At 44.9% G+C, this 27,169-nt stretch overlaps 1 protein-coding gene across 5 annotated transcripts in view; it reads left to right on the top strand.

The window, feature by feature from the left end:
• Positions 1 to 550: 550 nt before the first annotated feature.
• The window catches only part of LOC118510846 (endochitinase A), a 41,311-nt gene continuing 14,692 nt past the window's right edge, over positions 551 to 27,169 (top strand). Inside the window, exons 1-5 of one of the 5 annotated variants that reach the window (XM_036053173.1) lie at positions 10,784 to 10,844; positions 12,372 to 12,448; positions 20,639 to 21,216; positions 22,199 to 22,312; positions 22,677 to 22,841. In XM_036053173.1, coding sequence (XP_035909066.1) covers positions 12,428 to 12,448; positions 20,639 to 21,216; positions 22,199 to 22,312; positions 22,677 to 22,841 — 878 coding nt within the window. In that variant the 5' untranslated portion in view covers positions 10,784 to 10,844; positions 12,372 to 12,427. Of the gene's footprint in view, positions 631 to 686; positions 1,144 to 1,178; positions 1,197 to 1,701; positions 1,973 to 10,759; positions 10,845 to 12,371; positions 12,449 to 19,033; positions 19,637 to 20,638; positions 21,217 to 22,198; positions 22,313 to 22,676; positions 22,842 to 27,169 lie in introns of those variants that run through there. The other 4 variants (XM_036053175.1, XM_036053176.1, XM_036053177.1 and 1 more) reach the window with 4 other exon arrangements.

The following is a 27,169-nucleotide window of genomic DNA, read 5'->3' as shown; positions in this document are numbered from 1 at the left end:
GTCTCACTCTCGGTCCCCGTAGTGCGCCGTGTAGCGGTGTATAACCGAAAAGTATTTAAACTGAATGGGATAAAGTCACATCACCGCGTGTAGTGCTGTTGTAGTACGGTTGCACACAACGCACCGAATGTGGGGTGAGAAGAGAAAATCCCTCACCACGAGAAAAATCATCTCCACGAAGGAAAAGAGTCCAAGAGAGACTCTCTTGCTTTGGTGCTGCCGAAGATGCAAACTCTCTGCAGAACCGCTGGGATGATGCGTTGTTGATATGCAGTTAAGGGGAAAAACCATCGTCCCGAACCCCAATTCTCTGTTGTTTGCCCGTGAGCGTGGAAAACCTTTGTTGAGCATTTTTCCCACCCCGCAAAACTCGCAGCTCGAAAAGATGCGATTATTGCCGAGAGGATTCATCTGCGGTGTGCAGCATTATTACAACACCTGTGAGCATGTGCTGCATGCTCGCTCACGCTTGCTCTCTCGCTCTCGTGATGAATGGAGGAAATTCGAGTTCCTAGTAGGCTGTGGAAAATTCGGCTTCCTTCAGTCGAAAGGAGAAGCTATTTCGGAGTGCACGTACGTCACGCCATCACCGTCAGCTCACGCGGAAGTGGTTCCGAACTTTTGCTGCTGGTACGGAATTTTCTCGGCCCAACCTAGGCCTGGCTCCAGCCAGGGTTTCGTGTTGTGGCCTGGGTTTCAAAAATACAGGGAAAAATACTTACCCACCAAACAGGGCCCATACAAACACGCACACGAACCAGCATTAAACGGTGTGCAGGAAGCTCCAGACGGAAAATAGGACAAACCGGGGGCTGCTACATCGACGACGACGATGAAATCGAGCAGCCGAACACCGAACCCAGATTCCGAGCCCGAGTAAGCGCAAACCAGAATGTGTGTATGAGAGAGAGAGGGAGCGAGAGCGGAAAACTCTGGCGTGCGTAACGTCGCACGAGACCCCCAAAACAGTGCGTTTTTGGCTAATTGAGCCGGACGCTCGGCACAAAAGGATTAGTGAAGGAACTCACTCGTCCAGAACTCGCTCGAAGGGACTTGCTTACCTCGGTGTTAATCGTCACTACTGCAGGTCCGATTGCGATTAGATTACACACAGGACCTGAAGCCCAGAAGCAGAAGAATCAAGTGAGCAAAACAACAATCCGCTTTTCCTGATGCGGAAAAACTCGCCAGTCAAGGTAGTGTAGGCGAAACAGAGCAAAAAACATACAGCAAAAGCGGGCGTCACTAGCTTCGATGACGAAATACAGTGTGTGTCTGTGTAGTGTGTGTAAACATTACGTACTGTAGTGCTGGAATGAAGAACAGTCCGGAAGAAAACCAAAGTAACCGTTGGTAGCTGTTACTTTGAGAGGAAGAAGAGCGAAAAAAGAAGCCGAAGAAAACACAAGCAAAATATCGCGTGGGTTTTCCTTCCAATTTTACTCGGTACTTTGTGTCTGTGTATGTGTGTTTGTGCTTGTGCGCTGCTACGTACTACTTGTGGGGGTGTGTGCGTGCATGTGTTTGAGTATGATGTCAAACAAGCAAGTACAACATACCGTGTGGATGTGGTGGTGAGCGTGTGGAAAATTCATCGTCAACGTCATCAACGTCGATTTAGCGTGTTTTGTCATCGTTTCGTATTTTCTGTTTTCTTTGTGTTACTCAATTTTCCCAACGCTGCTACGTCATTACTTTCAGTGAAGGAAGCGGCTGCTGCTAGTGTTAGTGTGTGTGTGTGTGAGTGAATAAGTGAGTGAGTGAATTAATTGTACACGAGAGCAGTCAGGGGTGGAATTCTATAAAGCAACGCCTACCAGAGCCTACTGTTGCTGGCCCCGTATTCCATCTTCCGGGCTCGACGGGGGGGGCTTTTCCGCGCAAAGCTGCACTTTGCTGCGAAAATCCATCGAACACCCGAACCCATCTTTTAACAATTGGTTTTTGCCGAAAGGGAGGAAACGATGCCAAGGTAAAAATTTATAGCTACTCGATTTTTTTCTCCCTGTTTTCCGTTTTTCGTAAAGCCTTCTTTTGAGGGAAAACTCCTCCGCAATTGAATTTTATTTCCTTCTGCCCCTTGGTTTTGTTCAATGGGCTTTTCTTTCTTTTTATTTGTGTTTTGTGTTGTGTTTCAGGTTCGTGCTGATTACCTCCGGGAAAATCATGACCAATCCTTTGGAGAGTTTTTTCTCCCTTTTTTACTGTTCTCGTTCGAGCTCGAGCCGTTTTGGCCGTTCCGGAAATGAGCATGAGAAAAAAAGAAGCAGCCTAGCAGCAGTTTCTTATCGAAACGCGTGTTCGTTTTTCCTTTAAACTTCCGGTGTGATGTGTGTGTGTGTGTGTTCCTCTGTTGCTAGACACCCTGCAAATTTCGGTTCACTTCACTAATGTGAAGAAAAGTCTGTCGTTTGCACGTGCTTTCCTGGGTTTTTAAACGACAGGCGGTTTAGACACCGGTCGACAGCGCCTCTTCTCTAATCTTGATGTGAGCCGCGGCGTACACCAAGGTGTACACAACTATTTGCATTTTAACGACCACTTCAACGACAAGCTGTTGCGTTGCAGGTGGTTTTACACGGGGGAAAATCGGGATATCTTTACGCGTCGCGAGATTGCAGCCATTTAGGCGCACATGCAGCGCACGCCATTAGAGCTGTGTTTTGTTTTTTGCCTGAAGAGGATGCATTTGCAACCGTTAAGAAATGTTGAAAGATTCTCTTATTGTTTTGTTCATTTCTTTTTGCTTTTTTTATAAAAAATGCTTGAAATGCTTTGAACATTCTAAAATGCTAAAATTGCGTGCTACGAGCCGAAACGAGGCAATAAAATCGCTTGTTGTACAACAATCATCCCTGATCCTATTATATCACACACACACACATTAGCACACAATGAAACCCCACAAGCATTTGAGCCAGCAATTTTGCTTCCCTTCATTCCCTGAGCTCTAATCTAGCTGCTAACACGAACAACACGAATCGCTCTGTAGTATGTCCTGCTGAAAGTTCATCCATCACAAAGAACCTCATCACACCACGCACACAGACACACGCAAAGCGAGTTCGTGTGCATCTCGAAATGCCTCTCTCAAAACCGTACAAAATTGGTATTGAGTTTCAATTATTATTCCACCCACCATCATCATATAGAGCTCATGCTTTTCCGGGGAAAAAAAATCATCCAAAAGCCCTACGGGTGCACGGATGCAAAACCTAGCAACGGACGAACTGAGATGTTATCCTTTTTTTTTTGGTTGGGATGACGATTTCATGCCTGCCCTTCCGGGTGATTACCTTTCGATATGCTTTCTTAGCGTCGAAGAAGAAAAAACACTCCGATCGCAGTTGGATGAGCGCCTCCTTTCTCGGAAGGAAGGCACACATAAAAACTCGCTTGGAAAATCGTGCATGCTACTTTTTCCTAGTGCAATCAATTGTAAAATCACGACCTACATCAATCCCGAATCGAGATGGTTGCTAAGCGATGAAACCGGATCATCATCATCAAGTCACAGCTGAAGACGTGTATCGTACCCGACGTACGAGTCGTGTTTTGCGCCTAAAGGTATACCGTCCGCTTGACGCAGACACATTTGGCATAGATTTGTATTGAATTAGAAATTAAATGTCAGTTGCGTTTTCAACGTTTTTTATTTTATTTGCACTCAACCAGACAGCAGCTATCAAGCGAGGTTGACGCCTTGTCTGATTCGCTGTTTTCCCTATCCAAGCATGCCATATTTAGGTCAGCAGCGCATTTAAGGGGAAGGAGAACTGATCATTTAAAACTTATCACACCGAAAATGGCAAAAGAGGGAGCTCAAATGTTTGCTTATTTGCTTTATCGAGCTGTAAGATAAGGACAGAAATAAAGGACAATAACAAGTACGCTTTGCAAATACTACTACCACTACTAGCAACTCTCGCAACCGGTACGCTGCCAACAACGGATAGTGACAAGTGCAAAATCCGAAGCCATTGTGCATTGATTTTTAATTTGCATCTCATTCGATGGCGCGAGAGCAACGCTTGGGATCGGATAGGGAGTTTTTTTCCCGTTTTTTTTCCGTCTGCTCATCGTTTTATGCTCGTTCGTTCGGTCGTTTCAAACCGCGCAAACCAGCCAGCAAACAATTACCTCCTGTTTTGGGGGGTGAGATTGGGCCACGTTGTTGTTGACACGTTTATTTCAATAGCCTGCCTGATAAATAAACGAATCATCATCACCCTCCCAAAAAAGCGGGCCCAAAATCCCGAAACCCGAAAATGGAAAGGATCCAGATTGAGTGGATATAATCTAATATTTCCCACCACGCGTTTCTTTCACTTATTCTCGCCCTTCAGCTCCATCTTGTGACAGCTTTGTTGGAAGCTGGATCTTCCATTATGGGGTGCCGTGGATTTGGGGAAAACTTTAAATCGCTATACCCGGGAACCCAGCGCCCAAGAAGAAATGTGAAAAGTTGCAAAACTAAACCGAATTAAAATCAATTTTCACGACTTCATTAGCGGCGGCACAACTTTGTGTGATGAGTTTTGAGGCTGGCGTTCGTGGGACCCCTTTTCCGAGACCGCTCACTGTAAGCGGAATAACAAAACGCCAACCCTATACACAAACATACAAATTTTTCATTTTCCGCTAGGATGGGTGTGTGTTTGTGTTTGGACGAGCTAGCAAAAATAAATCTTTGACCCGGTGAAGAAGAACGAACGCATAGCTGTTCGGCTCAAAAATCAACCCTTTTTGGTTTTTAATTATCACCCCATTTTTGATCCCATATCCCGATTCTGTACCCGAGTCCACCCAGCCGTTGGAAAATCGTTGCGAAAACTTTTGTTATTCTTGCTTCTGATTTATCTTTTTTCTCTCTGCTGAAGTGTTCTACCAATGGAGGCATCGGAAAAAACGCATGGATCGAACAAAAACAAAACCAACACACGAGCCCTCGAAATGGCTTAATTGCTTCCGATAAAACGAGAGAGAAAGAGAGCGAGAGAGAGAGAGTAAAAACAAGATGGGACAACTGCTGAACCGTGGTGATCACCGGAAGCTACTACTACCCATTGCCCATTGCCTCATTTTTCGGGTTAGAGGTCAATGCGAAGGGTTAATTATTGCGAATGTTTTGATAATCCCTTTTCTTTCTCCCATCCTGCTAGCCCCGGGTCAGTTTCGATGATTTGGTGATGATTGAATAGCCACCGCTTAGCGTCTGCTTAGCGGAGCTTATCATTTTCGTGTATTTGCTCGGGACTGGGGCTGTTTTTTCATTGGCTGGTAACGATTTGTTTATGTCCATCGCATGATTTATCGCGATAAGCAATGAAGTTATTATAAATTTAAATTATTCATAAACATTCTAGAAGGAATATTCAAATGGTGGAACAACTCTTGTCGTTCTAATTCAAATTGATTGTTTATTTAATGCGCCTGAAGTTATGCAATTGCAATTTAAATCACCAATTTTTGCAGTAAAACCCTTCTCGAGTCTTTTTTGCTATGAACTTTGCATACTTTTCGGCACTCAGAAAACAAGGAAACGTAATGATACTCCCTTAATACGATTTAGCAGTTCATTTGTCTGCTTCTATTTACTTACACCCGCTTATTTAGACCTTGAGTACTTGAACGCTTCCTACCGAAACTACTACGACGCATGCAATCCGCTTGCCACAATCATCACCCACTAAAGGTTGAAATGATTTCGCATAAAAATAACCACATGCTGCCGCTGCTGCTACTGATTCCAATCGAACCGACATTAGCGCAAAAATGCTATTCCCGCCATTGCATTATTAACCGATTCGATTGATGGTGTAATGATTGATTGGGTCCTTCCCAGCTACCTTGCCGCACGCTCATGCATATTGGATGATATGGATCGACCATTTCGCAAAAAACCCCTTACCAGACACCAGGAGCTCGCTGGTTCTGCACAGTGGTGAAAGTGCAGACCAGCCAACGTTCAACGCCCGGGGCGAACTTTTCCCTAACCAGCGCGAGAGTTGGTCAATAATTTATTCCACCCCGTTTTGCTCCGTCGCTGTGAGAAGCGAGACATTCGAGTGGACGCCGTGCAGTGAAAAACTGTGTGCAACTTCCTGTGGTGGGACTACCGCTAGTAGTCCCAACTTGGATGGATGGATGGATAAAAATAACACAGTTTCATTCAAGTCGATAATGATAAGTAGAATCGAAACGCCGTTTTGTTACTGGGGATAGAAGCATCTAGTCGAAGGGAAAAACACACACACAGTGCAGGGCACAAACACGCACACATACGCTTCCACAGCAGCTAAAGGGCACCGTCAGTAGCAGAAGCAGCAGCAGCAGCAGAAGAAGCATGATAACGACATGCGAACACCCGCGCTCGCGATCGGCTGGCGACAAAATGAGCGCATAAAAAACAACCTTTATTGTTCGATACATTTATTCAATAGGCTGTACCGCGCCCAATCGTCGCCATCGTCGCCAACCAACCGCTGTTCGCTCCCGACACGGAGGGGACCAACAGTCCACCCCACTCATTTCCAAGTCAAACCGGCGAGCGGCGACCATAAACTCAGTAAAAGCGGCCGCCGTACTGGATTGTGACGGACTCGCATATAAATTTAGATTTGAGCCGGAAGGAAATCAAGGACACACAAGGGCTGGCAGAGGGCTCGTTGTTTCTCCGTGCTTTTTTTATCGGTTGTACACTTTGTTTTGCTTTTATTATCTTCATCGCTGCCCTTCGCGTGTCGCTTCACCACACACACACACACGTTTTGTCCCTTCCAGAGCGAGAGAGGGAAAACGAAAGACGACAGAAAACATGAACGTCAGCAAATTGGGCCGAAAACTAAGCGGGGAAACTAAAGTTATAACGTACACTACCGGTTGCAAAAACCGGTTGGCCGTAGCCCGGGTTCCGTTCCGGGAGGTGACATTTGTAGCTACACCATACACAGCCCCCGTCACTGAGACGCCGAAAGCGTTGGGACTTATTGTATTATTGACTCGTCGTTTGTTAGTGCAGCTGTGCGTCCACTCAGTCGGCTCATCAAATGTGCGTTTCCGCAATCCACAGCTAGCGATAAGATAGTTTCAATTTTTTCACGAGCGTGTTTGAATTGTTTTCCCTCTGTTTTGTCTTGTGTGGCTTCTCGTTTTGACAGCGTTGTTACAATTGGACAAACAAGCTGCTAACGAGAGAGAAATTTGTCATGCGAATGTATTGCAGAAGGCGCACTTTCTCACAAGGCGGAATATCAGAAACGCCCCAAAGTATGCAATTTGGTGTTAAGTTATCCAGAAAACGCCAGTTTCACACACACACACGAAAGGCTCGATATCAAATCCTGATGCGCAAGACTTACTATCGTGACAGATACGGGTAATTAAAGGCAAAAAACTAAGAAACCAAGACCAAAATCGAGGCTGAGGGCAAGCCAAAGAAGAAGATATAGATGAGTTTTATTTAAAGTATGCTAAGACATTGGTTCTTTTTCTTTATCATGAGAAAAGAAAACTGGGCCATATTTGCGATCTCACCAAATACGCCTAAAAGTATGCAAATTATATTAATTTCCTAATTCAACTCAAATTATGGAATGTTCGAAGGAGCGATGCCCCTAAATTCAAACTCCACCCAGACAGTGTACCGTAAAGATTTACTATCTTGAGAGCAAAGCGTAAATTGAGACAAAAAAGCCAGCAATGGGAAGCCATAAACTATCAAGTCTTAAATAGGTGAAAAATGTAATAGAGTATTGAACTAGAAATCTGTTGAAGAACAAGCTGAGAAGCGAATTTCAAATCTCATCAAATACGCCCAACGCTACGCAATCGGCATTCACATCAAGCTAAACGACGGTTCTGTTGACACATTCGTTCTCCGTTCACTCACTCACAAGAAAAACGGCAGCTTGGAAACGAGATTTCCAATCGAACAAAAGCTGTTGATGTTTATTCAGCTGCTTTGTGTGCTTTCGCTTGTTTATTTCTTTTGCAAGCCCAATAGACGATTGAAAACTCGACTCCAGAATAGAAACTGTTAACCCAATTTACGTCTCCCGCGTCCACCACCAAGCCACACGGTTTTTGCAAACAAAATAGCTACCAAATTGACATCGATCGTGAGGCCAAGCCGCAGCGAAGTTCAGTGAACCTCTGCCCGGGTGCACCGGGTGTGCACAATGAAATATAAATCTTCTACAAATTGCATACCGTCCACTAGCAGGTTGTCCAGCACGGACAGCGGGACATTGTCGTTCCGTACGATCGATTTACGGGCTGCATTGTGCCCTGGAATTGGGTGGAATAAGCGATAGAGAGAGAGAGAGAGAGATAGCGGGTCAACAAACGGTGTGACAGTTGTGTTGTTGCTGTTGTGTCTGGGGTAAGCGAAAGCAATTCCATAAATCGTTCATATCGTCCAACCGATCCCCCGATTGAATTATGGAGCTATTGGCTATTGCCAGGGAATGCCCCGGGCAAGCGCCAGAACGCTCTCTTCGCACCGGATCTAATTACCGTGGGTCTCAATTAATTTAACGTTTAATGATACAATTGTGCCGCAACGCTGACAATGCGTACTGTAATCGAAATAGTAATGACTGTGTCTTGATCACAATGCCGCTTTCTGACGCTTATTGTACTGCCAATTTTCTTCCCTAGATGAACTTCCTTACTTCCGTGCTACAAAGCACATCAAACAAAGCGTCGCTTCGTCACTAGTTTCTATAGAATTCCGCAATTTAATTTCCCAATCAAATCCTCCTTTCCATCACGACGATTCTAAACCCGAAACCTTACAATTACATTTACAATGGAAACCTCTGCGACTTACTCGCGTAACGTTCGTGTCGCGTGCACGTTACGAAAAATTGCCAATCCATGATCTGAGCTGCCATCGCGTTTCCATCGATGGATGGGACTTTTTCTGTTCGCTGACTTTTCGTCTTTCCGTCAAATCCCCACCACCAAATGCCACTCTCCCACGCACGGGCTTCTTCCTCAATTACAATGACAGAGATTTTCACACTCGACCTCACCTCCATCGATGGCCGACGGGGTTTTGCTGGTGCGCTACAGCGCGAAGCCAATCCCATTAAGTGAGAACACTTGCTCTCTCCATCACATTTTAAGCCGCATAAATCCGTTAATGCCCCCAACGCGTATCGAGGGTCCACCGTTCGTGTTCGTACTGCGCTCTAAAACTATGGCCCAGCGCCTGGCAACGTTCCTGTCCGCCTTGCCGACACACCAGCCGGATGGAAAGTAATCTCTTACGTAAGCGTAAGTAAGCGTGGGCCACGCGTTGAAAAATCTTTCCAAGCAGCGTTGGCGGATGTGCAAAATTGACCACGTGGAAAACGGAACCTTCAACCTCGGGCTCGGGATCGAGCCCCACTCGAATGGCGAATGCTGCGTGTTTCGCCATTCAGAAACTTCCCCCCCGGGGAGGACGGAACCTTCTGGGCGGCTTTTGTTTCCGTGCCCGTTTATGCTCACTGTAAGACACCTTGACAGCATTATCTAATCAAACCCGGCTGTAAGGCTGTGTCCACAAATGTGACCACAGTACCGTTGGGTTTGGGGTTTTGGTTGGGGGGGGAAGGTAAGGTTTGCGAAACGTGTGACAGTTTCAATCATTTCGTTAGCGGACGTAAATCTTGGGTTAACCGAGTTGGAAATCCCTCCGTGAAAACGGCGAATCGCTTTCTGTTGGAGCCGTGAGAAATGCGAACGAAGGACAAATGGCAGGGGTTGCATCCCGTGTTATAGAAATTTGGAAAATTTAATGGACGAGTTTAGAATTGCCATTTACGCCTACATGTAAGCAATCTAAATACAATTGATTTGCTTTTGTGATCTTAGGTGTCTTAGAGGTTAATGAGGAGTTCAGTAGAGAATAAAACAATACGATTTTGGACATTTGCTCCAATCCAATGTTTCTTCTGCTCAAATAAATTACAATGCTTCCTGAGCTAACTAGTTTTGGCTATCAGTTTGTATATTAGGAAGCAAAATCTAAAACCACAATCAAGAAAACTGGTTTAGGTCATTATAGACAAAATAAGTAGTTATCTTGTTTTATGTAATTTTTCGTCAAAGCTTTCTACTTGAAGTAGGACTCCGATATAATTTTTAATATGAGTGATGTTTGTCACAAATAGCTTATTGTATTGAAAAGAAATGCCTTTGAAAAATTTATCAAATACCATCCCAGCCTAACCCAATGTACTACACCGAAAAACCCTGCCCTGTTGCATCTGACAGCTGTCGTCGAGCACGAACTGGTCCCTTGCTTACAGCAAAGCAACCGTAAAGGGGCTGCCACGGTCCTTATCGGATTTAACCCCTTTCCTTCATTGTGTGCGTGAGAATCTCGGCCCAACTCCTAAGCGGCGAGCATCGGACCCAAGGCACGAGCACGATGATGAACCCTCTCATGGAGACGCCTGGTCACGCGTGTGATGCGCTTTGGCTGCGTCCTGATCCTTCGTGTCAAGGGTCATACATCGGGCCGGAACTCCCCCGAAAGAGAATGTATGTGTGTGTTGTGCCCATAGTGTGCGGGGTATAATTAGAGATAAATAAAGTATATGTCAAAGCAAAGTGTCATTGATAATGGAACCGTTCTGTTTGTATGCCCCGGTATCGCCCCATCAAGACAGGACAGGAATGACATCGTATTAATAAGAAAGCATGACTTTACCATTTACGCTGCCACTAATGCAATTCTCCATTTTCTTTCTCACTTCTCCACCAGGTCAACGTGACTTTGCGCTTGAAGGGAAATGAAAGTTGATTTACACCATAACAATAGCTACAGCTCATCGCCGCATTTTTGGATTGTAAGTATCACCACCACCCCGTACACGGTGACATTTAGTTGACACCACAGAGATGCTCACCGTAAAATACCATCCGGTACCACACACTGGCTCATTAATGTACCTCATCTGGCCCGCTTCGCCTTTTTCCCCCGTTTTTGCCGAGACAAAACTTTTGCCCTACCCAGGCCGAGAATTTGTTTTCATTTCTGATGACCTTTTCCTTCGCCGACCTGAGCTTTCGGATGCGGACCCGAGTCGGCGAGCTGTGCCCATTCCATTTCGTTGGCTGCGTGCGTCACAAACCGGGGCAGATGAATTTATTACCCTACCAGATCAAAAGCGAGCTCGGAGGAGCCTCAGAACTTTTGCACCAAAACACTTTTGCCCCTTCATTGAAACCTTCATCAGCAGGAGTCCCGCCGTCGGTCCCGCTGCCGGTCTCGCTTCTGCCGGGAGAAAATTAAGTGCAAATTTAATGAGCTCCTCGTGGAAAATAGGAAGTAGTTTTGGTGAGTGTGTGTATGTCTGGTGCTGAGAACTGAGCGGGAGCCTACAGAACGCTCAGGTGCGTAAGCGAGCGTGCGGTTTTGCTTTGAAGTTTTGGAGTGCTTCCGAACCGGGAAACGGAGGGCAAGAGTTCTTTCTTCCGGTGAGTAAGAATTCGGTGGTATTTTTGAAACAAATTACTGTACGGATCCCAGTTTTGGGGAAGATTGAATTATTGCCGACGGGTAATCATCGGGCTGATGGTTGTGCTGGCGCATTCCGATCCAGGTTCGATCGATCGATACAGTTCTTCAACTTTTGCGTTCCTCCATGGAGTGGTGCAAAGTGTGCTCAGGTGGTTGCTTTGTACGGTGGAATTTAAGCGTTTTGCTAATAAAAAGCTAGTCGAACGAAAACAAGCGCCTTAATGTAGGCAATTTCTTGAGTGCTTTAAGGAAGTTTGAAAGAGTGCCTGTGAGAGGAAAAAGAGGGTGTGCTTTTTAAGCCTAAATAGAAACTTTTTCTTCTACTAAATTTTCAAAAAAAAACATCAAGAGAAGGCACTCTGTTGTGAATCTTAGAATTTTTTTAAAAAAGAATTTATATTGGAGTATGTTAAGGCAAAATTGGAGAGTTTTGCGTTTAAAATATTAAGCACATTAGCCATCTCACCTTAAAGTATGCAATATTCTGTGTTTTGCGTCTGTAAAGTTGAAAGCTTAAATAAAAACGCCTAAAAGTATGCAATTTTTAGAGAGAAATACCCTACTATGCCTTGATATTCCGGTTGAAGATGTTGTAAACAGCTTGTTTTTGTTACATTTATCAGAGGAGCTTTGCTAGGGTTACCTAGCTACTCTTGGCATAAAGTTGAATAAGGAATGTGATGCGGAAAATGCCAACCTCGCGCGGCTTCGGTGTGTGATAGTTTTCACTTCAATGCCCTATAAATGATTTCCCTCGTTATTTTCCACCCCCACCGCCCGTGCACTTTTCCAACCTTGATTAAGCGTCTCACTCACTCACGCTCTCTCTCTCTCCCTTTCTCTCACTTTCCAGGGTGCACTCTGGTGTACGGTCGGTATCATCATATTCGGCGCTGTGGCTGTGATTTCATGTTGGATAAAACGATGCAGGTAAATAGGGTTGTGCTTCGGGGGGAACTAGAAAACAGCGACAGGAGAAAGGTTTAAGGAAGAAAAAAACTTTCGTAACGAAGATACAGTGGAGAAGACAAAAAAGCGTAATAATACATTGAACAAGAAAATAAAGTTCGCCCGCCGCTGAACAAGCGCCCATCCACATGTGCACTGAGGGAACCTGTCAGTGGAATCTGTTATGTGGGTGTATGTGTTTGAGTGTATATGTGTGTGTGTATGTGCACGCTATGGAAAAATAGCAACTCTCAATGATCCACATGAGCATTCGTCCCGGAAAGCTCCCGAGTCCTTGTGCACACTGCCGGGTAAAGAACACTGACGAGGGGAAAACCAGGACACGGGAAAGGATCATATGTGAACGAAGGACTGTGCATGTGGGTGTACACACATACATCGAGTGCAATGTAATGAAATGCAGTGAAAGGTGAATTGTGCAAAAATATGCCATAAACAGTGTGTCAACAGTCGGGATTCGCCTACATACTCGAGGGGATTGCTTGTTCGGATCTTCCTTTTTTTTTATTTTCCTTTCCTATCCTCATTTACCATCGCCGCCAGCAGTCGACGCTGCTGTGCATGTTTGCTAGAGGACACGAGCAGCATAAAATGTTGCAACACTGGCATGGTACGCAGGTGAAACAGCGTGGCAGCAGCGCTGTGGTATAAACTGTAACAATCGATACACTTTTCGGGTGGTTGGAATCGCTGTCGTAACATGGGCGAGCAAGACAGACAAGAGGAACCAGTTACAACAAATCAAACACACACAGCCCACGGGGTAAAACAAAAATCCATACCGACCTGGAACCTGTACTACGTGAGAACTTCAAATCAACTATTTTGCTGCCAACAAGAGAGAGAGAGAAAAAAGCAGCCGATTTAACCGATAGACCGTAGGGTTATCGAAACGAACTGCAACTCTGTTTTTCGGTGGGAGTTTTCTTGACGTGATGGGGACTGAAATCCAATTCAAATCACATTTCAAAGGCTCTGCTGTGAATACCAAATGAAATTTACATCTCGTTCCCCGAACCCAGACACTGTTGCAAAGCGTTCCGCCAGTCCGGTCGGGCTGTGTTTTTTTGGCTTTGCTTTTCACTTTCAATTTTGTTAGACAACATGGCTAACGCAACGTTTGACGAGTGGCCATGCCGATTGTAAAGTGTATTGGCACTAGGCGCTTTAAATGGGTTTGTGTAAAAGGAAAAGGGGCAGGTACAGTAAAACGGGTCCGAACAATAGTTTGAGTAAAGTAAATTTAGTTTAAACATTAATTTCAAACAGAGAAAGAAAAATTAACCATCAAATTGCATACCTTTGGGCGTGTTTTTGGGTAAAATAAGTTAAACGCCCAAAGTTATGCAATTCGATGTGTTTTCGCTTTTTACGCAGCTTTTTGAAGATGTTTCTTCGCACTTCGAGCCCCGTGTTTGACATCTCCGCACTAAATGAATGCCATGGTGGTGAGGAAGATTTTACAACAGATTATTCCGGTACACACACAAAAATCGCTACTTCCAATTCATACTCGTACCCAGGGTAGAAAGCCTTAAAACCCTCTCCCTTGCTCACTCACTCAATCACTCTCTCCCAAGGGCACGAACGATTGAATGCCAAACAGGAATCACCGTACGCAATGCAATCCAACGTCCTTCAACCCAAACGGATGCTAGTGCAATGTAATGCAATAGTACATGCAGACAGCAACCACAGTGCACAACAGTTGCCATTTGCACTGTTTATTTTTAATCCGCCCTGTTCGGGTAATGAATATCTCGGGCTGGAAAGGGGAAACGTTTCCGTTCGGTGTTCCGAGAGCGCAGGTGAACATGGAAACATTCTTACACTTCTGTCGTTCTCCTGGGTCAACCCTAAGGGAAAAAGGTATGCGTGTAGGCCGCAAAGAACCTAAGCGAGTGAGAACGAGTGTGGGAAGAAAAAGAATGATTGATTATTTTGTAACCCATGGAAATTGATTTTAGATTATCTTGGCTTACAATATCATCAGCCTAGCTCCTCTCGTTCCCTTTTCCCAGTAGTAACTAGTGTTATTGGTAGGGCCTACGTTTTTTCGATACGAATAAACTAAGCGAGAAGGTCGTCTCAAAACCGACAGAGCCAAAAACGAGATGCCCTTTGCCTCGGTTTGTATCATTTAGTGAGTCGATTTGCCTGGTTTGTTTGTGCAAACCCACACTGGGAGCGGTTTGTTTTGTGGGTCCGGGGGTTTTGCCGCCTATCTGCTTTTGCTTGTAAGAGCAGGAAGGTTGCTCCGTTTAGTAACGAGTTTTTAACGATGGCTTTACCGTTGACCCTTTCGTTGGAGCAAAAAAAAAAAGAAAACTATTCGAAAAAGGTTCGTTTTGGTGTGGAAGTTTTTGAGGGATTGGCAAGCATAAACATCCTAATTGATCGATCGATGAATCCATTAATAGAATTAAAGCTTTACATCGAGCAGCAAGATTTGTTTCTGCTTTTAAATCCAATAATGCTAAATTTTGCATACTTTTAGGCACCTTTTTCTGAATTATTTGAAAAAGCGCCTACAAGTATGCAAATTTCAGTTCAAAATTGGTCAATTTATTGTGATTTCGTCTTTTTCAACAAAGCATGCTTTTCCAAGCTACAAATCAACCCAGTTTCGAACCCCCCTCGGAACTAGATACGAATCGTTCAACCACCACACAACCTTTTGCCTTTCTGCAAATCCACATCTAACTTAATGCCGACACGTACATGCACTCGGGGTTCAGTTTGCTCTGAATTTCCCATTTCATATGCCGGCCTCAATCCTCCCATCCCGTTCCCATTTCCACTTCCAGATATATCCCCGGCGGAACAATACACACACATCACCATTCACTGGCTTTATGCAATGATTTATTATTCATGTGCACCAGTTTCATGCACCGATTGTTTGCCGGGGGTGACACTTTTGGGCCAAAACTGTCTATAACCGCGAATGGCCTGTTGGTACCGTTGTTTGCCGGGCCGGATTTTCCATTCGTTTCCAAGTTTGGATAAGAAGTAGCTCAACAACTGAGGCGCCTGTGGTAGCGCTAGTTGCGAAACCGCAACCGTTTTATTTTTGACCAGCCAGTTTCAACAAAGCTTCCCCAAATCGAGCAGGGATTATGTTGGGTTTGACCCAACCCCCCGCTTCCGGTTTTCCCACTAGACTGCTTATCTTCGCACATGAACGAGTTTGGGCGAGTTGCAGCGCGTTTTGGGACAAGAAGTTTTAAGTGGCTTCTTGAAGCGGATGCTCTGCAGCAGAAAGTCTGTGACAAGAAAGAGCGAGAGTGATCTATTTTATGTTCTTTGTGCGTTTGTTTGCGGTTCTGTGCATTATTTGTTGATGGGGGTTTTTTTCGCCCCGTGCGCCCGAAAGATGAAACGTTCAACCTTCTCCGATCCCAACTATGGAAGGTAGCAAAGGTCAAAGGGTAACGAGAACTTCTTGATCATAATTTCTTACCGTGCTGCCTTGGGCAATTTAAGCAAAAAACAAAAGTTCTCCCCTTCTCAGCCGCATCATATTGGCGTGTAATGGCTCGGGGCCGGGTTTGGATGAAGCAAAAATTATAATTCTTCGCTGGTTCGCATCAACTTAACGTCCTCCAAAAAACCTACGCAATTCATTTCGATCATCACTTTATTCGAAGCATGGCCCGCCTGCTTTGCTTGGGAGTTTGCGCCTTTTGTTTTTGAAATTTTAATTTTGACATTTCGCTTCCACTGTCTGACAGCAGAGGCTTTCTGCTGTTTGCAAAATGCTGGTGCGCTCATTCACTGAACGGCTGTATGAGCTTGTGCGTGCTTGTGTGTGTGTGTGTGTCTGTTTGGTTCGTGTGTGGGACGATGGAAGTATATTTCACAATGTAACTCCCCCAAGGGCGACTGTGCAAGTGTGCAAGTTGCTCTGTGTGTGTGTGTGTGTGTGTGTTCATATTCGAAAGGCCTACTGAACTGACACCACCAGCTTCGCTGTACACTTGTTGATGGGGAGGGTAGACTGTGGCTGTGTGCTGCAGCAACACACACTCAACGGCTAACGGAGCATTAAAACGGTTTACGGTTTCACTTTTGTGACACTTTTGCAACGGCTGCTTGACAAGCTGCTTACGGGCGCAACGGCCGTCCCGGTGTCTCGTGTCGTGTGCTAAATCTCAATGGGTGTTGGGTGGAAATGAAATTTTAAAAATTCATAACTCAAACCGTCGGGTCCCTCCGTTCTTGGCCCATAGTCTGCCCGAAGCTGTTTGATGATGGAATGCAGCCTGGGATGTCCGAGTGTTTCCATCAAAGTGTGATGCTCTGGTCATCTAGCGTGGGACAGGTTTGTCCACCTGGCTGAGCAGGGCTACTTTCCAGGCCCCTAGTCTTCAACTGTGCCGTATGAACTGCCGGGGAATGGCATCGGACAGCGGGAGAATTCCATAGAGTTGTAAACAGGACACCTTGCAACCAAAACACGACACCGAACAAGACTGCTTGATACTTTCTTAGGCCACGCTCTAGAATCTACCTCGTACGACAAATGACAAGACATATGTCTTTAGAACAAATTTTGTGAAGCATTCATCTATGAGCTATATCCTCATAAAAAATGAGGGTAAAAGACTCGAGAAGGCCCCCCCCTGACAAAATTTGTTAGGCGCTGTAGGATTTACGCCTAAAGGTATGCAATCCGCAGTACACGTTGCGAGAGCTTCACAGTGAGCTTTCAGTGTGCTTTCAGTGTGGTCAAAATTGTTTGAAGAAAGTCGAATAAAATATTGCTATTATTTGATTAAAATCCCCTCTCCGCTAACCCTACCATTCATTTTTGGTTACAGGGGCTTCGTACTAGTTTTCAGTCGCACTAGGCGTGAACAATCGGGCCTAAAACATCCACGGCGTTCTCGGACGGTAACGGAACAGTAATTCGATGAATACTTGTTACCTTGCATTGATATTCAGCAAAGGAGGAATCATAAGAATATCACAATCTCAAACCACTTGTTACAATGTATTTTATCAAGTTCTACTCGCTATCTATTAACAGTATTAAGGAACAATGCACAATGTTAACATCAAATGGGTTTTGACCATACGGAAATCCCTTTGTACAACAAAAATGACAGGCCACAGTGCTGCACACAAAAGATTCTAGGGGGGGCCTTCTCGAGTCTTTTACCAAAATGAGTCCTCAGAAATGGAGGGAGTGGGTTTTATTTCAATTTTTAGCCCTGTTTTAACCCACTATGGCCTCTCAGTTCAACTATTTTTGAACCACGCTACTCAACCTTTGCGACATGTACTGCGCTGTGCATAAATGTAGGCGTTCATCGCAAGCTCAAAGTCTAAGCCTTCCCGAATCTGTTACCAAATATTGCTTATTGTCAAGAATGTATCAAAGACAACAAAGAGGTCAACACCGCCAAATTTCAAAGACCAATTTCGAGTCATTTGAACAATAAACTTGCTAAGTAGATTGACGATCACATTTTTCGATCGAGTTTTCTTGTTGATGTTTAATATTTGAGGAAGTGCCTTCTACTATTTCTTGGGCAATTAGGCACTGATCAAAGTCTAACAACAAATCCAAGAGCACTCATCCTTGACTTGACGTTGTCGTTTGTCTTATACGATACAGACTAGGGTAACTTACGATGAGCTGGCGGATCTATAAAGCTGCTCACTGTTACACGATCAACTGCTTTCAAAGAAAGAAAGCCGTGTTTATTGAACATGTTCGATACGCCGTAGAGCACAGCTTTACATGTCCTACCGCCCTAGAATCTACTAAGAAAGAAAGAAAAGTCAACAAGAATCCCCCATCCCGAATGTCTCAGAATAATGAGCCGGACTTTGTCGGTGATAGTCTCCCGAACGCCTGGTCACCGCGTGTTGCTTCGCATCACTTTCCATCACCAAAAGGGTGAGTGATTTTCTGCTCAACTGGGAAGCACTCCGGGCATGCTGAGTATCGTTCTGCTTCTGCCCGTATTTCTTTTTTCGGGAGGGACTCAATTTCCTTCGCAAGGCGCCATTTTCTCCATTCAGCACCAGACAAAAAACGATCCATGCTGTAAAGTGCGCTCCATCGCTGCTGCAAAGGTAAATGAAACCTTTCACCGGCCTACGCACACCCGTGGCGTATTGAAATGCGTACCAAGGCGTAGAAGCACAACGGTCGATGGCCGCGCTAAATGTCAGAGGTGGTTGAAAAGCGATGCGCTCGGGGAAATTTTAAGATCTCAAACACTTAAAGACCAACGAAGAAATGAGCATCGGTCTCTATTTAGTAGTCTTCTGGCTCTGGTAATAATGTCTAAAAATGGCTCTACGGTTTTCCCCAATTCTCGGATCCGTGTATCTCCGTCACAAATTGGAAGTGTGTTGTCCGATTTAGCTCCGAAATAGGGTTTCATGTTAGCAAATACATGATAAATTAAGCAACAGCAGTCGTCGTTGATGTACCGAACCGATTCCGAATGACCGAAAGACACAGGTCTTCCCTTCATCACCACCAACCCACACACACACACACACCGACCAACCTGAGCATAAATGGCAAAGGCAACAGTCCGCCCCGAAGCGAAATAAGTTCCCCAGTTTTTCCACCAACGCACGAAACAAACCAACCTTCATTACACACCAAAGCCCGGTCGAGGTTGGTCTTGAACTCGCACACACGCACAACGCTCGTTCGTATCCCGCACCCACACACACACAGACATACACCCAGGCAGCCGTTAATACGCCCGCGACAAAAGGCCGCAGCTAGGTGGCTTCACACCGGCCACCGTTTTGCACACAGCATTCATATCCGTTCCGTCCGTCGACACTGACAGCAGCAGCAGCATTTCGTTCGCGTCGCGTGCTCCAGTGCAGTGCCAGTTGTCTTCCCTCTCGCGAATGTGCGTACCGACCGGGTGGGTGCCCAGCCCGAACCGGATGTAAAACGTTCCTCTTCCGGCTCGAACTGTTTGTGCACAAAACTGTCGATAACCTGCATTCTTCAGATTGAGAGAAATTTTCCGCGTGAAAGTTTGTGTGTGTGTGCGTTTCGCAAAGTGTTGATCCGTTGCGTTTAGCCAAAAGGAAAGGAGGCAGCGCCAACTTTGATCCACCAAAAACACGGTGCTTCCGGTGCTGCTTGGATGGTGGTTGTGCATGGTAAAGTTACGGCCAGTGGATGCATTTTTCTTCCCTGGAAGGATTTTTTTTTAATCGGTGGAAAAATGCTGACACAGCAGCAATAAGAAGTGGCACACTGAAAGTGTTTTGACAGCTGCAGAAGAGTGTTGGTGTGTGTGTGTGTGTGTGTGAGCGAGTGAAGGGTTTAAAAGCATCGAAAAAGTTAAGTGACAATGTGTCATGAGTTTTTTCCAATTTTCCGGGAGGTTTCCTTGATGTTGAACAGGCCATGCTGGGAAAACATCACAGTCATTCAGATTCCAAAGCCATCTGTTGTCCATTTACTCTCTCTCTCTCTCTCTCACTATCGAGTTTTATCGACCTTCGTTTCTTCTGTAAAAAAGAGTAATTTAATTTAGAGTAAGGTTAATCTTTTATAAAGTAAAAATATTTCCCAACCTCAAAACTAAAGTGCCCTCAATTGATCAACTACTCCAAGTAAGCATCGACACGTGACAACCGGGTAATGGCGGCCGGCTACTAGGCTTGCAAACAGGTGCGCTTAATGCGCTTACTGCGGACCCGCCCAATGGAGACGCCCGGTACTTTGTGTCATTGTGGCTTCCCTCGTGGCTTCTCCACAGCACTACACACACACACGTGTAGTGGCCAAGTGATGGAACAGGTTTTGTGACATCTTGCGAACTAAAGGTTCCGTTGCGCGCTACACTGTTTGAGGTTTCGAACCACAATCTAAAACCCGCCAAAAAGAGCACGTTTTTCTTCGAGACGCGTGAGAACACGTGCGTGAGTTTTCTGCGCCGCCCTTCGCTTCGCTTTACTAAAATAAAACAAGAACCCTCTCTTGAACAGAGATCCTCAATTTGGCTCACACACACACACACACAACGCTTGCCCGTTTCTGTTGCCGCTTCTTTGCTGCCCGGTGTGGTGTGTGTGTGTTTTTTCTGGGTTACTGGCTACCGCTTTTCAACGCAATTTCCCCTAACGCACTTGCTGGCACCGTCCACATTCGTACAGGATACAACGAACAAGCAGCCACCAGCACCAGCGGCTAGATCACAGCATCAGAAAGCTCATCCCGACCAGCAGCAGCAGCAGCAGAAAAAGCTGCGAACGCCGGACTTTTCCTCATCCTCATCACCATCACAACAACCGACCACGGTACAAAGGGAACAACAACCGTTGCCACCGCAACAGCAACAACCATCGAAACAGCTCCAGCTGCATCTACTACAGCCAGAGGACCCACTATCGGCGATACAGGAAAAGCCATCGGAAAACGTCCAGCAGCAGTCACCGGTGGTCGATACGGCGGCAACGGTACCGGGGCGACACGAAGCGCCCGGCAAACCACCGAAGGACGGACCGACCGGCGGACCGCCCGTGTCCTTTTCCTTCTACAAGACAATCAATACGGTGATCAAGAGCAGTCGCAAAATTATAGTGCGCGTTTGCGAGGTGACCAATGTAAAGACCAAGCTCAAGATGTTCAATCTCTACTCGACGATGAACAAGCGCAATGGCGCGGACGATAAGGAGGCGAAGGAGGTCGAAACGACCGGGCACGATCGGTTCTGCCAGGAGCGACCGTCGAGGTAAGTGCACGCACGGTGCTGGTCTATCTGGTGGCGAAGAAGCTGCTTCTCCCGGATGAAGTCAGAAAGGTTCGGAGTTGGAAAATAGTCCCCTAAAGTGCATTTTCAAGAGTTACAGCAGTAAAAAGTGTAAACACATCATTTTGAGGTGCGTATTGCATAGTTTTAGGCGCGTTCTTTTCGCTTTTTTGTGTGTTATACTAGGATGAAGAGATACAGCTAATTTGACGACAGTTTCTTTAATTTTTAGGAAGCTTTCAGAGAAAAAATCACTTTGCCCCTGCAAATGGCATACCTTTAGGCTGTTTTGCATTCAATCAAGAGGAAAAAAACGCTTAAAATCACTTTACTTCACATAATTGACTCGCTGCAAAGCTTTACAAACCCCCATTTCTCTTGCCTTTTTAACCACAAACAAAGGAAGATAAAGAATCGTCCATAATTTACTGCAGCTAGTTAAGAAGCGGTGAAGCTTTCGCAGTAAAAAAAACCAGCATTCCTTTTTTTATGTTTGCATCTGCTGCATACCGGGAGAAGCTTACACCTCTTCCATTACCACCAACACCATCACCACCACCAACTAACTGCCCAACTCCCACCGGCAGCCCACGGCACTGGCGTTCGCACGAAGCTTATTAAAACTAAAATTCTGTTTTGCTTTTATTCTCTCTCTCTCTCTCTCTTTTTCTCTCTCCCTTCTTCGCATCTCCTTATCTTCTTCATTGCTTCTATTGTTTCCGCTTGTGTGTGTGTGTGTGTGTGTGGGCATCCTTTTTTTCTTTCTCCTCACTTTACCACACCGATTGCATTCGATTGCATCCTGTTTAATTTCCTATTCTGCTGTTTGTGCGGACGAAAAAAACAACACACACACACAACAATTGCATCGCTTCCGTTGCTACCTGTGCATGGTTGTGGCCATTACGCGCCTGCAACGCAACGATCCGCCTCGTATGCGCCCCTTGAAAAAACCTTTTCCTAGGTCGAGCTACCGGCGGAAAAAGAGAAAAATGAGACGTGCCCAGTCGGCGGCCGAATTCCAAGAACCGCGCACCGAACCACCGCTTACCGCGGCCAACAAACGCATGCTGTTCAGGTAATTGAATGCCTTTTCCCCACGTGCACTGCTCCCGTCCCCCCCCCCCTGCCCACCTCATTTCCCTTCCACAATTCAGTCACTCGACTTGACTGAATAAACCCATTCTCTCATTCAGCATATCACGGTTTTGTTCCCGTTTGGTTTGGGTTTTTGCCTTTGCCGCTTGCTTAATTGTTTTCTTCTTCCTTTGTTGTGTTTTGCTTGGTTGCTGTGCAGCATCAGCACGAGTTCTTTCGTTTCCTTGGTTCCTTTATGCAACCAGCAAACAAAACAATACACCCTTGTCCGCCACACCATTCGCCAAACCCATTTTATGCTTACCGCACACGCGCGCCTTCTGCTCTGTTCGTCTATTTTCCAGAGGTCGATCCATCAGCTCCGAGCACGACAACAACTCGGAAACCGAACATTCCGAACGATCGCCGCTGGTCAGCGCCAAGCTTGACTCGCTGGCCAAGTTCCTCTTCAGCCGGAGCCTGCTGCAGGACAGTACCGGTGCGGCCAAAGAGAACGACTCGCCGACAAGGTTTCTATGCCCTTCATACTACCATCCATTCACCTACCTACTCTTCTTCATACTACCTACCTTCTACTACTAATACTACTACTACTACTTCTACTACTACTACTACTACTACCGCTACAACAAATGTTCAACTGTGCCCTCCTACCATTACCGTAGCCACTTTATCAATTTACTTTATTGTTGGTTAATGTTCTGTATCTGCATTTGAATGTATACATGCACAGTCCACTCATACAATACAACCAAACACACACACACATAAACACACCTTTACATTTCTCCCCCTGTTTTCTTCCCCCAATTATGATCCTGCTGTAATGAGAGGCGTTTCTTTTGTGTTGCTTTGCCACCGGTCCGACCCGGCTTAATGAATCTCTTGATGAAAAGAAAATAATTGCCGTGTGAATTGCATACTTTTGCGCTGCCCGGTGGAAGCGAAAGTCTGAAAGTATGCAATCTGTAAATCGCGCGCTTCATGCAGCTTCTTTTCGTTTGGTTGCTGTTAACTATTCATTTCTGGTTGATTTATTTTTCAATCGCTTGTTCCATCACGTGAAATATTATTTAAAATAGAGTAAACGTTTGGTCCAAAAATAATTTTGATACATATTTTAGCCCACTTTTGATAGCAAGGGAAAATTCATAAAAAAAGTCTTACAAATTGCATACTTTTAGGGGCAACATAGCAAATTACGCCTTACAGTATGCAATCCACAAACTTTTCTACAAGTGGCTTGCTTATTTGCATTAAACTTCTCATTTTTGCTTTAACCCTAGCTCAGCTCTTATCACGTAATTTATTATTTAAAACTTGCAAGATCTTTTCCATTACATTCTCTTTTGTTTATCATTAAATCGTTTTTTCCCGAAATCCACTTGCCAATAACCTTTTCCATATTTCCATCTCGCGTTCTCTCATGACAGTACCACAGACACACACACACACATCTAGCGTTGTGTTGCCTTGCAAAGCGAAAATAGATAATTCATTCGTTAGAGTTTTTTCATACTCATATTGAAAAAAATAAAGCAAAAAATACAATCAGAATTGGCACAAGTGCGAACCAATCCAGGGCATCATCAAGCGTCTGGTGTTTTAATTGTTCTCCTCAACTCGGTGTGCTCTGTGTTGTGTTTTACCGTTCGCCTACAGATACGAAATCAGAGGTGCCTTCTACCATTTTCTTTCTTCTACTCACTCGAAGGGTATTATTAGGCTAGAACTAGTTGCCTTTCTCCACTTATCTTGTAGGTTTCATTTCATTATTATAGGTTACGATTCCTAGCGTAGCTGTGATGTTATTTCTATTTAAAAAAAGGAAACTGATCGTATTAAACCTTAAAAGGGTTGTAAACAAAATAAAAAATAGGGAAAAAATCCGACCGAATGAGGTGCAACAGTTCTTCTTACGCTTGTGAAGCTAAATTTCACGCTCGCTAGAAGCTATCTAGAGTGTAGATAAGTAGAAAATTTATATTAGCAACCGTATTACACAAAGTTCAGCTCAACGAGGAAAGCCAAGGATGAATCCATTTAAAATGAACCTCTCCTTTCAAGATAAGGCTCAACACTCGCTATTCTTTCACCAAGAGGAAAGAAAACTTGTTGCCATAAATAGTCATGAGTTTCCACAATCGAGACTAAATCCTGCTTATCGCCACACTCACTTGCCACCCCTGGTTCGGCTCGATTCTCAACGGCAAAGAACTACAGGAACTTTTATATTTACCTTGCAGTAAATGATAAATAGAGGCAAATGAAGCAAAAAGGTTCTGGTGAGCCTTTTTTCCCAATTGGTTCTGCAGTTCTGCTCGCTAAAGTAGAAGTTCCATTTTCTCATCTCAACCTCTCTTGCGGCGGTTGAATCCTATCAAATGGACGGCTTGTCAAGAGCCGAGCAAGAGCGAGCGAGAAAAAAGCGGGTCAACAGCTCGGTACTTCATACTAATTGGGATTCGCAATGTATTTACCACCGGCACCCAGAAGCACAGCAATCTTGCAATCTATCGCTAGCGGGCAAAAGAAAAGCTTTTTTCCCCCGCGGTCCGTGAAACTCTTGCCGGGAAAAGTTAGGGAAAATACAAATCGCGGGTAAAACGTTACACTTTGTGTGGTGTGATACGAGTGAGGCCTCCATGGCCAGCAGAAGTTGGAAGGAAAAAGAGTTGTTGTACCTACGTGCTGCATGAGTTTCGTGCGTTTATTCGGAACCGAAAAAGTTTCGTATCCAATCCGATGTGCGATAGGAATTGGCCCATTTCCCATTAGCAACGGCTCGTCTTACGTTACTGTACTTCCGCCCATGTGTTTGTTTCCTACTCATCTGTTCCAAACAATTATCTGTATAGCTTTCTATTTCCTACCCGTGTCCCACATGTGTTGTTGTGGGAACCTTATCTTCCGTTCTTCTTACTTCACTTAATGAACTTTCATTTGCTCCTCCCCATACTTCTCGTGTTCTGTTCAAACAAGCAGAAGAGTTAAGAGCTTCCACTCCATAATTGAAATGAAGAGACTGTGATTGAAAATGAGATCGAAAAATGCAAGCAATTCGAACACCACCAACCTCACACAGACACACACACAGACACACACAGTACAAAACAACCCTCACAGAACCCCTCTCCCCCTTCCAAAAGCACCCTCCACCCCCCCGTAAAACGAAGGGACCACCACAAGTATAATTAATCAACAATAAGTAATTTAGTCATTATGCTAAGCGCTAGCGAGTGGAAGAATCCAATTGTTGTACGATGTAAGCAATGAAATGAGACAATAAAGTAGCCCACCGGCAGCGTGTGGTCCCCAACCATCAAACAATCGATCGATTCCAAAATTTTCCTGGCACACCGGATGGGTTGTAGATGTTGCCGACAGCTGCAGCCGTCCGTTGTCCGTTTGTCAATTGAAATTGTCAACAACAAAAAGTGGCCTCACACCAACCAAGACATCCAGAACCCCTAACACACGCACTAACACAGCAACACACTGTCAATGGTGGGAAAAGTGTTACTTACACGTACACACACACACCACACACACACACACTCTCTCACACATTTCGAGAGGAAAATTCAAAAAGGCATCAAAACCTTGAAGTGCATCATCCGATTTGATGCAGACAGGCGATTCAAATAATGGAGTGCCGAAATTGAGGTTGATTGTGCTTCGTGTGAAACGTTTCGTTAGTGAATGTGTCTTGTGTTTTCTTCTCATATTTCATATCTGTCATTCTTACTATTTGACTTCTACGATTTTGTTTCGGTTTTTCTGTCACTTCTGTCACTTTTTCTACATTTTTTTCTAACTCTTGTTTCATTCTTTCCTATCTTTCCTTCCCGTTTTTCGTGACTTGTAGCTTTCTAGAGTTTTTGACCTTTTTTTCTATTTAAAACTCTCACCTCTTACTCATTTTTCATTTTTAACGTTCCTACTGGCCTTAGCGGTTTTAGCGCTATTTACTGTGCACTACAGTACTCTGTAGGTTCAATTGTAACGGTGAATGGAAATAGCCTGGTTGCAGCCACTGTCACATTCACGCCACTCTTTCGAGCTCTGCTCAACCCCCGGCCCATCTCGGGAGTCCTTCGGGAATGGATAATTTAATGGTTCTCGGTTCCTTCCTTCCTGACCTTCCTGCCTGTCTATCTATCACAACCATCAGCCATTCCAACCAACCACTCCGTTGCATTGTTTCCACATCCGCTTCACTCCGGCCATGTCAATCTACTTCCTTTTGTTCCTCTTTTTATTCTTTTTTTTGGAGATGAAAACACTCCAACCGGAAGCCAGGAGCGTATGAGTGTGTGTGTGAATATTGCATTACCACTCCGGAGATCGGTGTAACTTTCGAGCTAATCTTGAAGTTCTTTCGAGCTATATTTATACTTTAGCTACAGAACGTGTGTCTGTGTGTGTGTACTTGGTGCGTTCGTACCTAGACTGACAGGCGACCATTACACACGCCATCCCGTTCGCCGCATGCACTTCCGTTTGGGGTTGGATCCATTATCAATTTAGTGCGAAACTTTTGCCTCTATCTGTCAGTTACAACACCCATGCCCATGTTGTTGTGTCCTTGTAGACGTCAAGTGCCGACTCACTTGCTGGCTCGGCATCATTTTCTCTACCTTATATTATCTTCTACTGCCTTCTCTATCTCTATCACTATCTTCATTGCTTTCCCATTCTACTTTCCTTCCCGTTTAACTTGCATTGTGAAGAAAGGTGTTTTTTTGGTGTTCTTCTGTGTCTGTGCAACCTCCCGTTCAAACGTGTTGCTGTCGTTATACTCTCCGTTTCGATGTATCTCCTGCTCTGTTAATGT

This window comes from Anopheles stephensi, chromosome 3 (genome assembly GCF_013141755.1).
Source record: "Anopheles stephensi strain Indian chromosome 3, UCI_ANSTEP_V1.0, whole genome shotgun sequence".
Lineage (NCBI taxonomy): Eukaryota > Metazoa > Arthropoda > Insecta > Diptera > Culicidae > Anopheles > Anopheles stephensi.
This window is presented reverse-complemented; position numbering and strand designations above follow the sequence as displayed.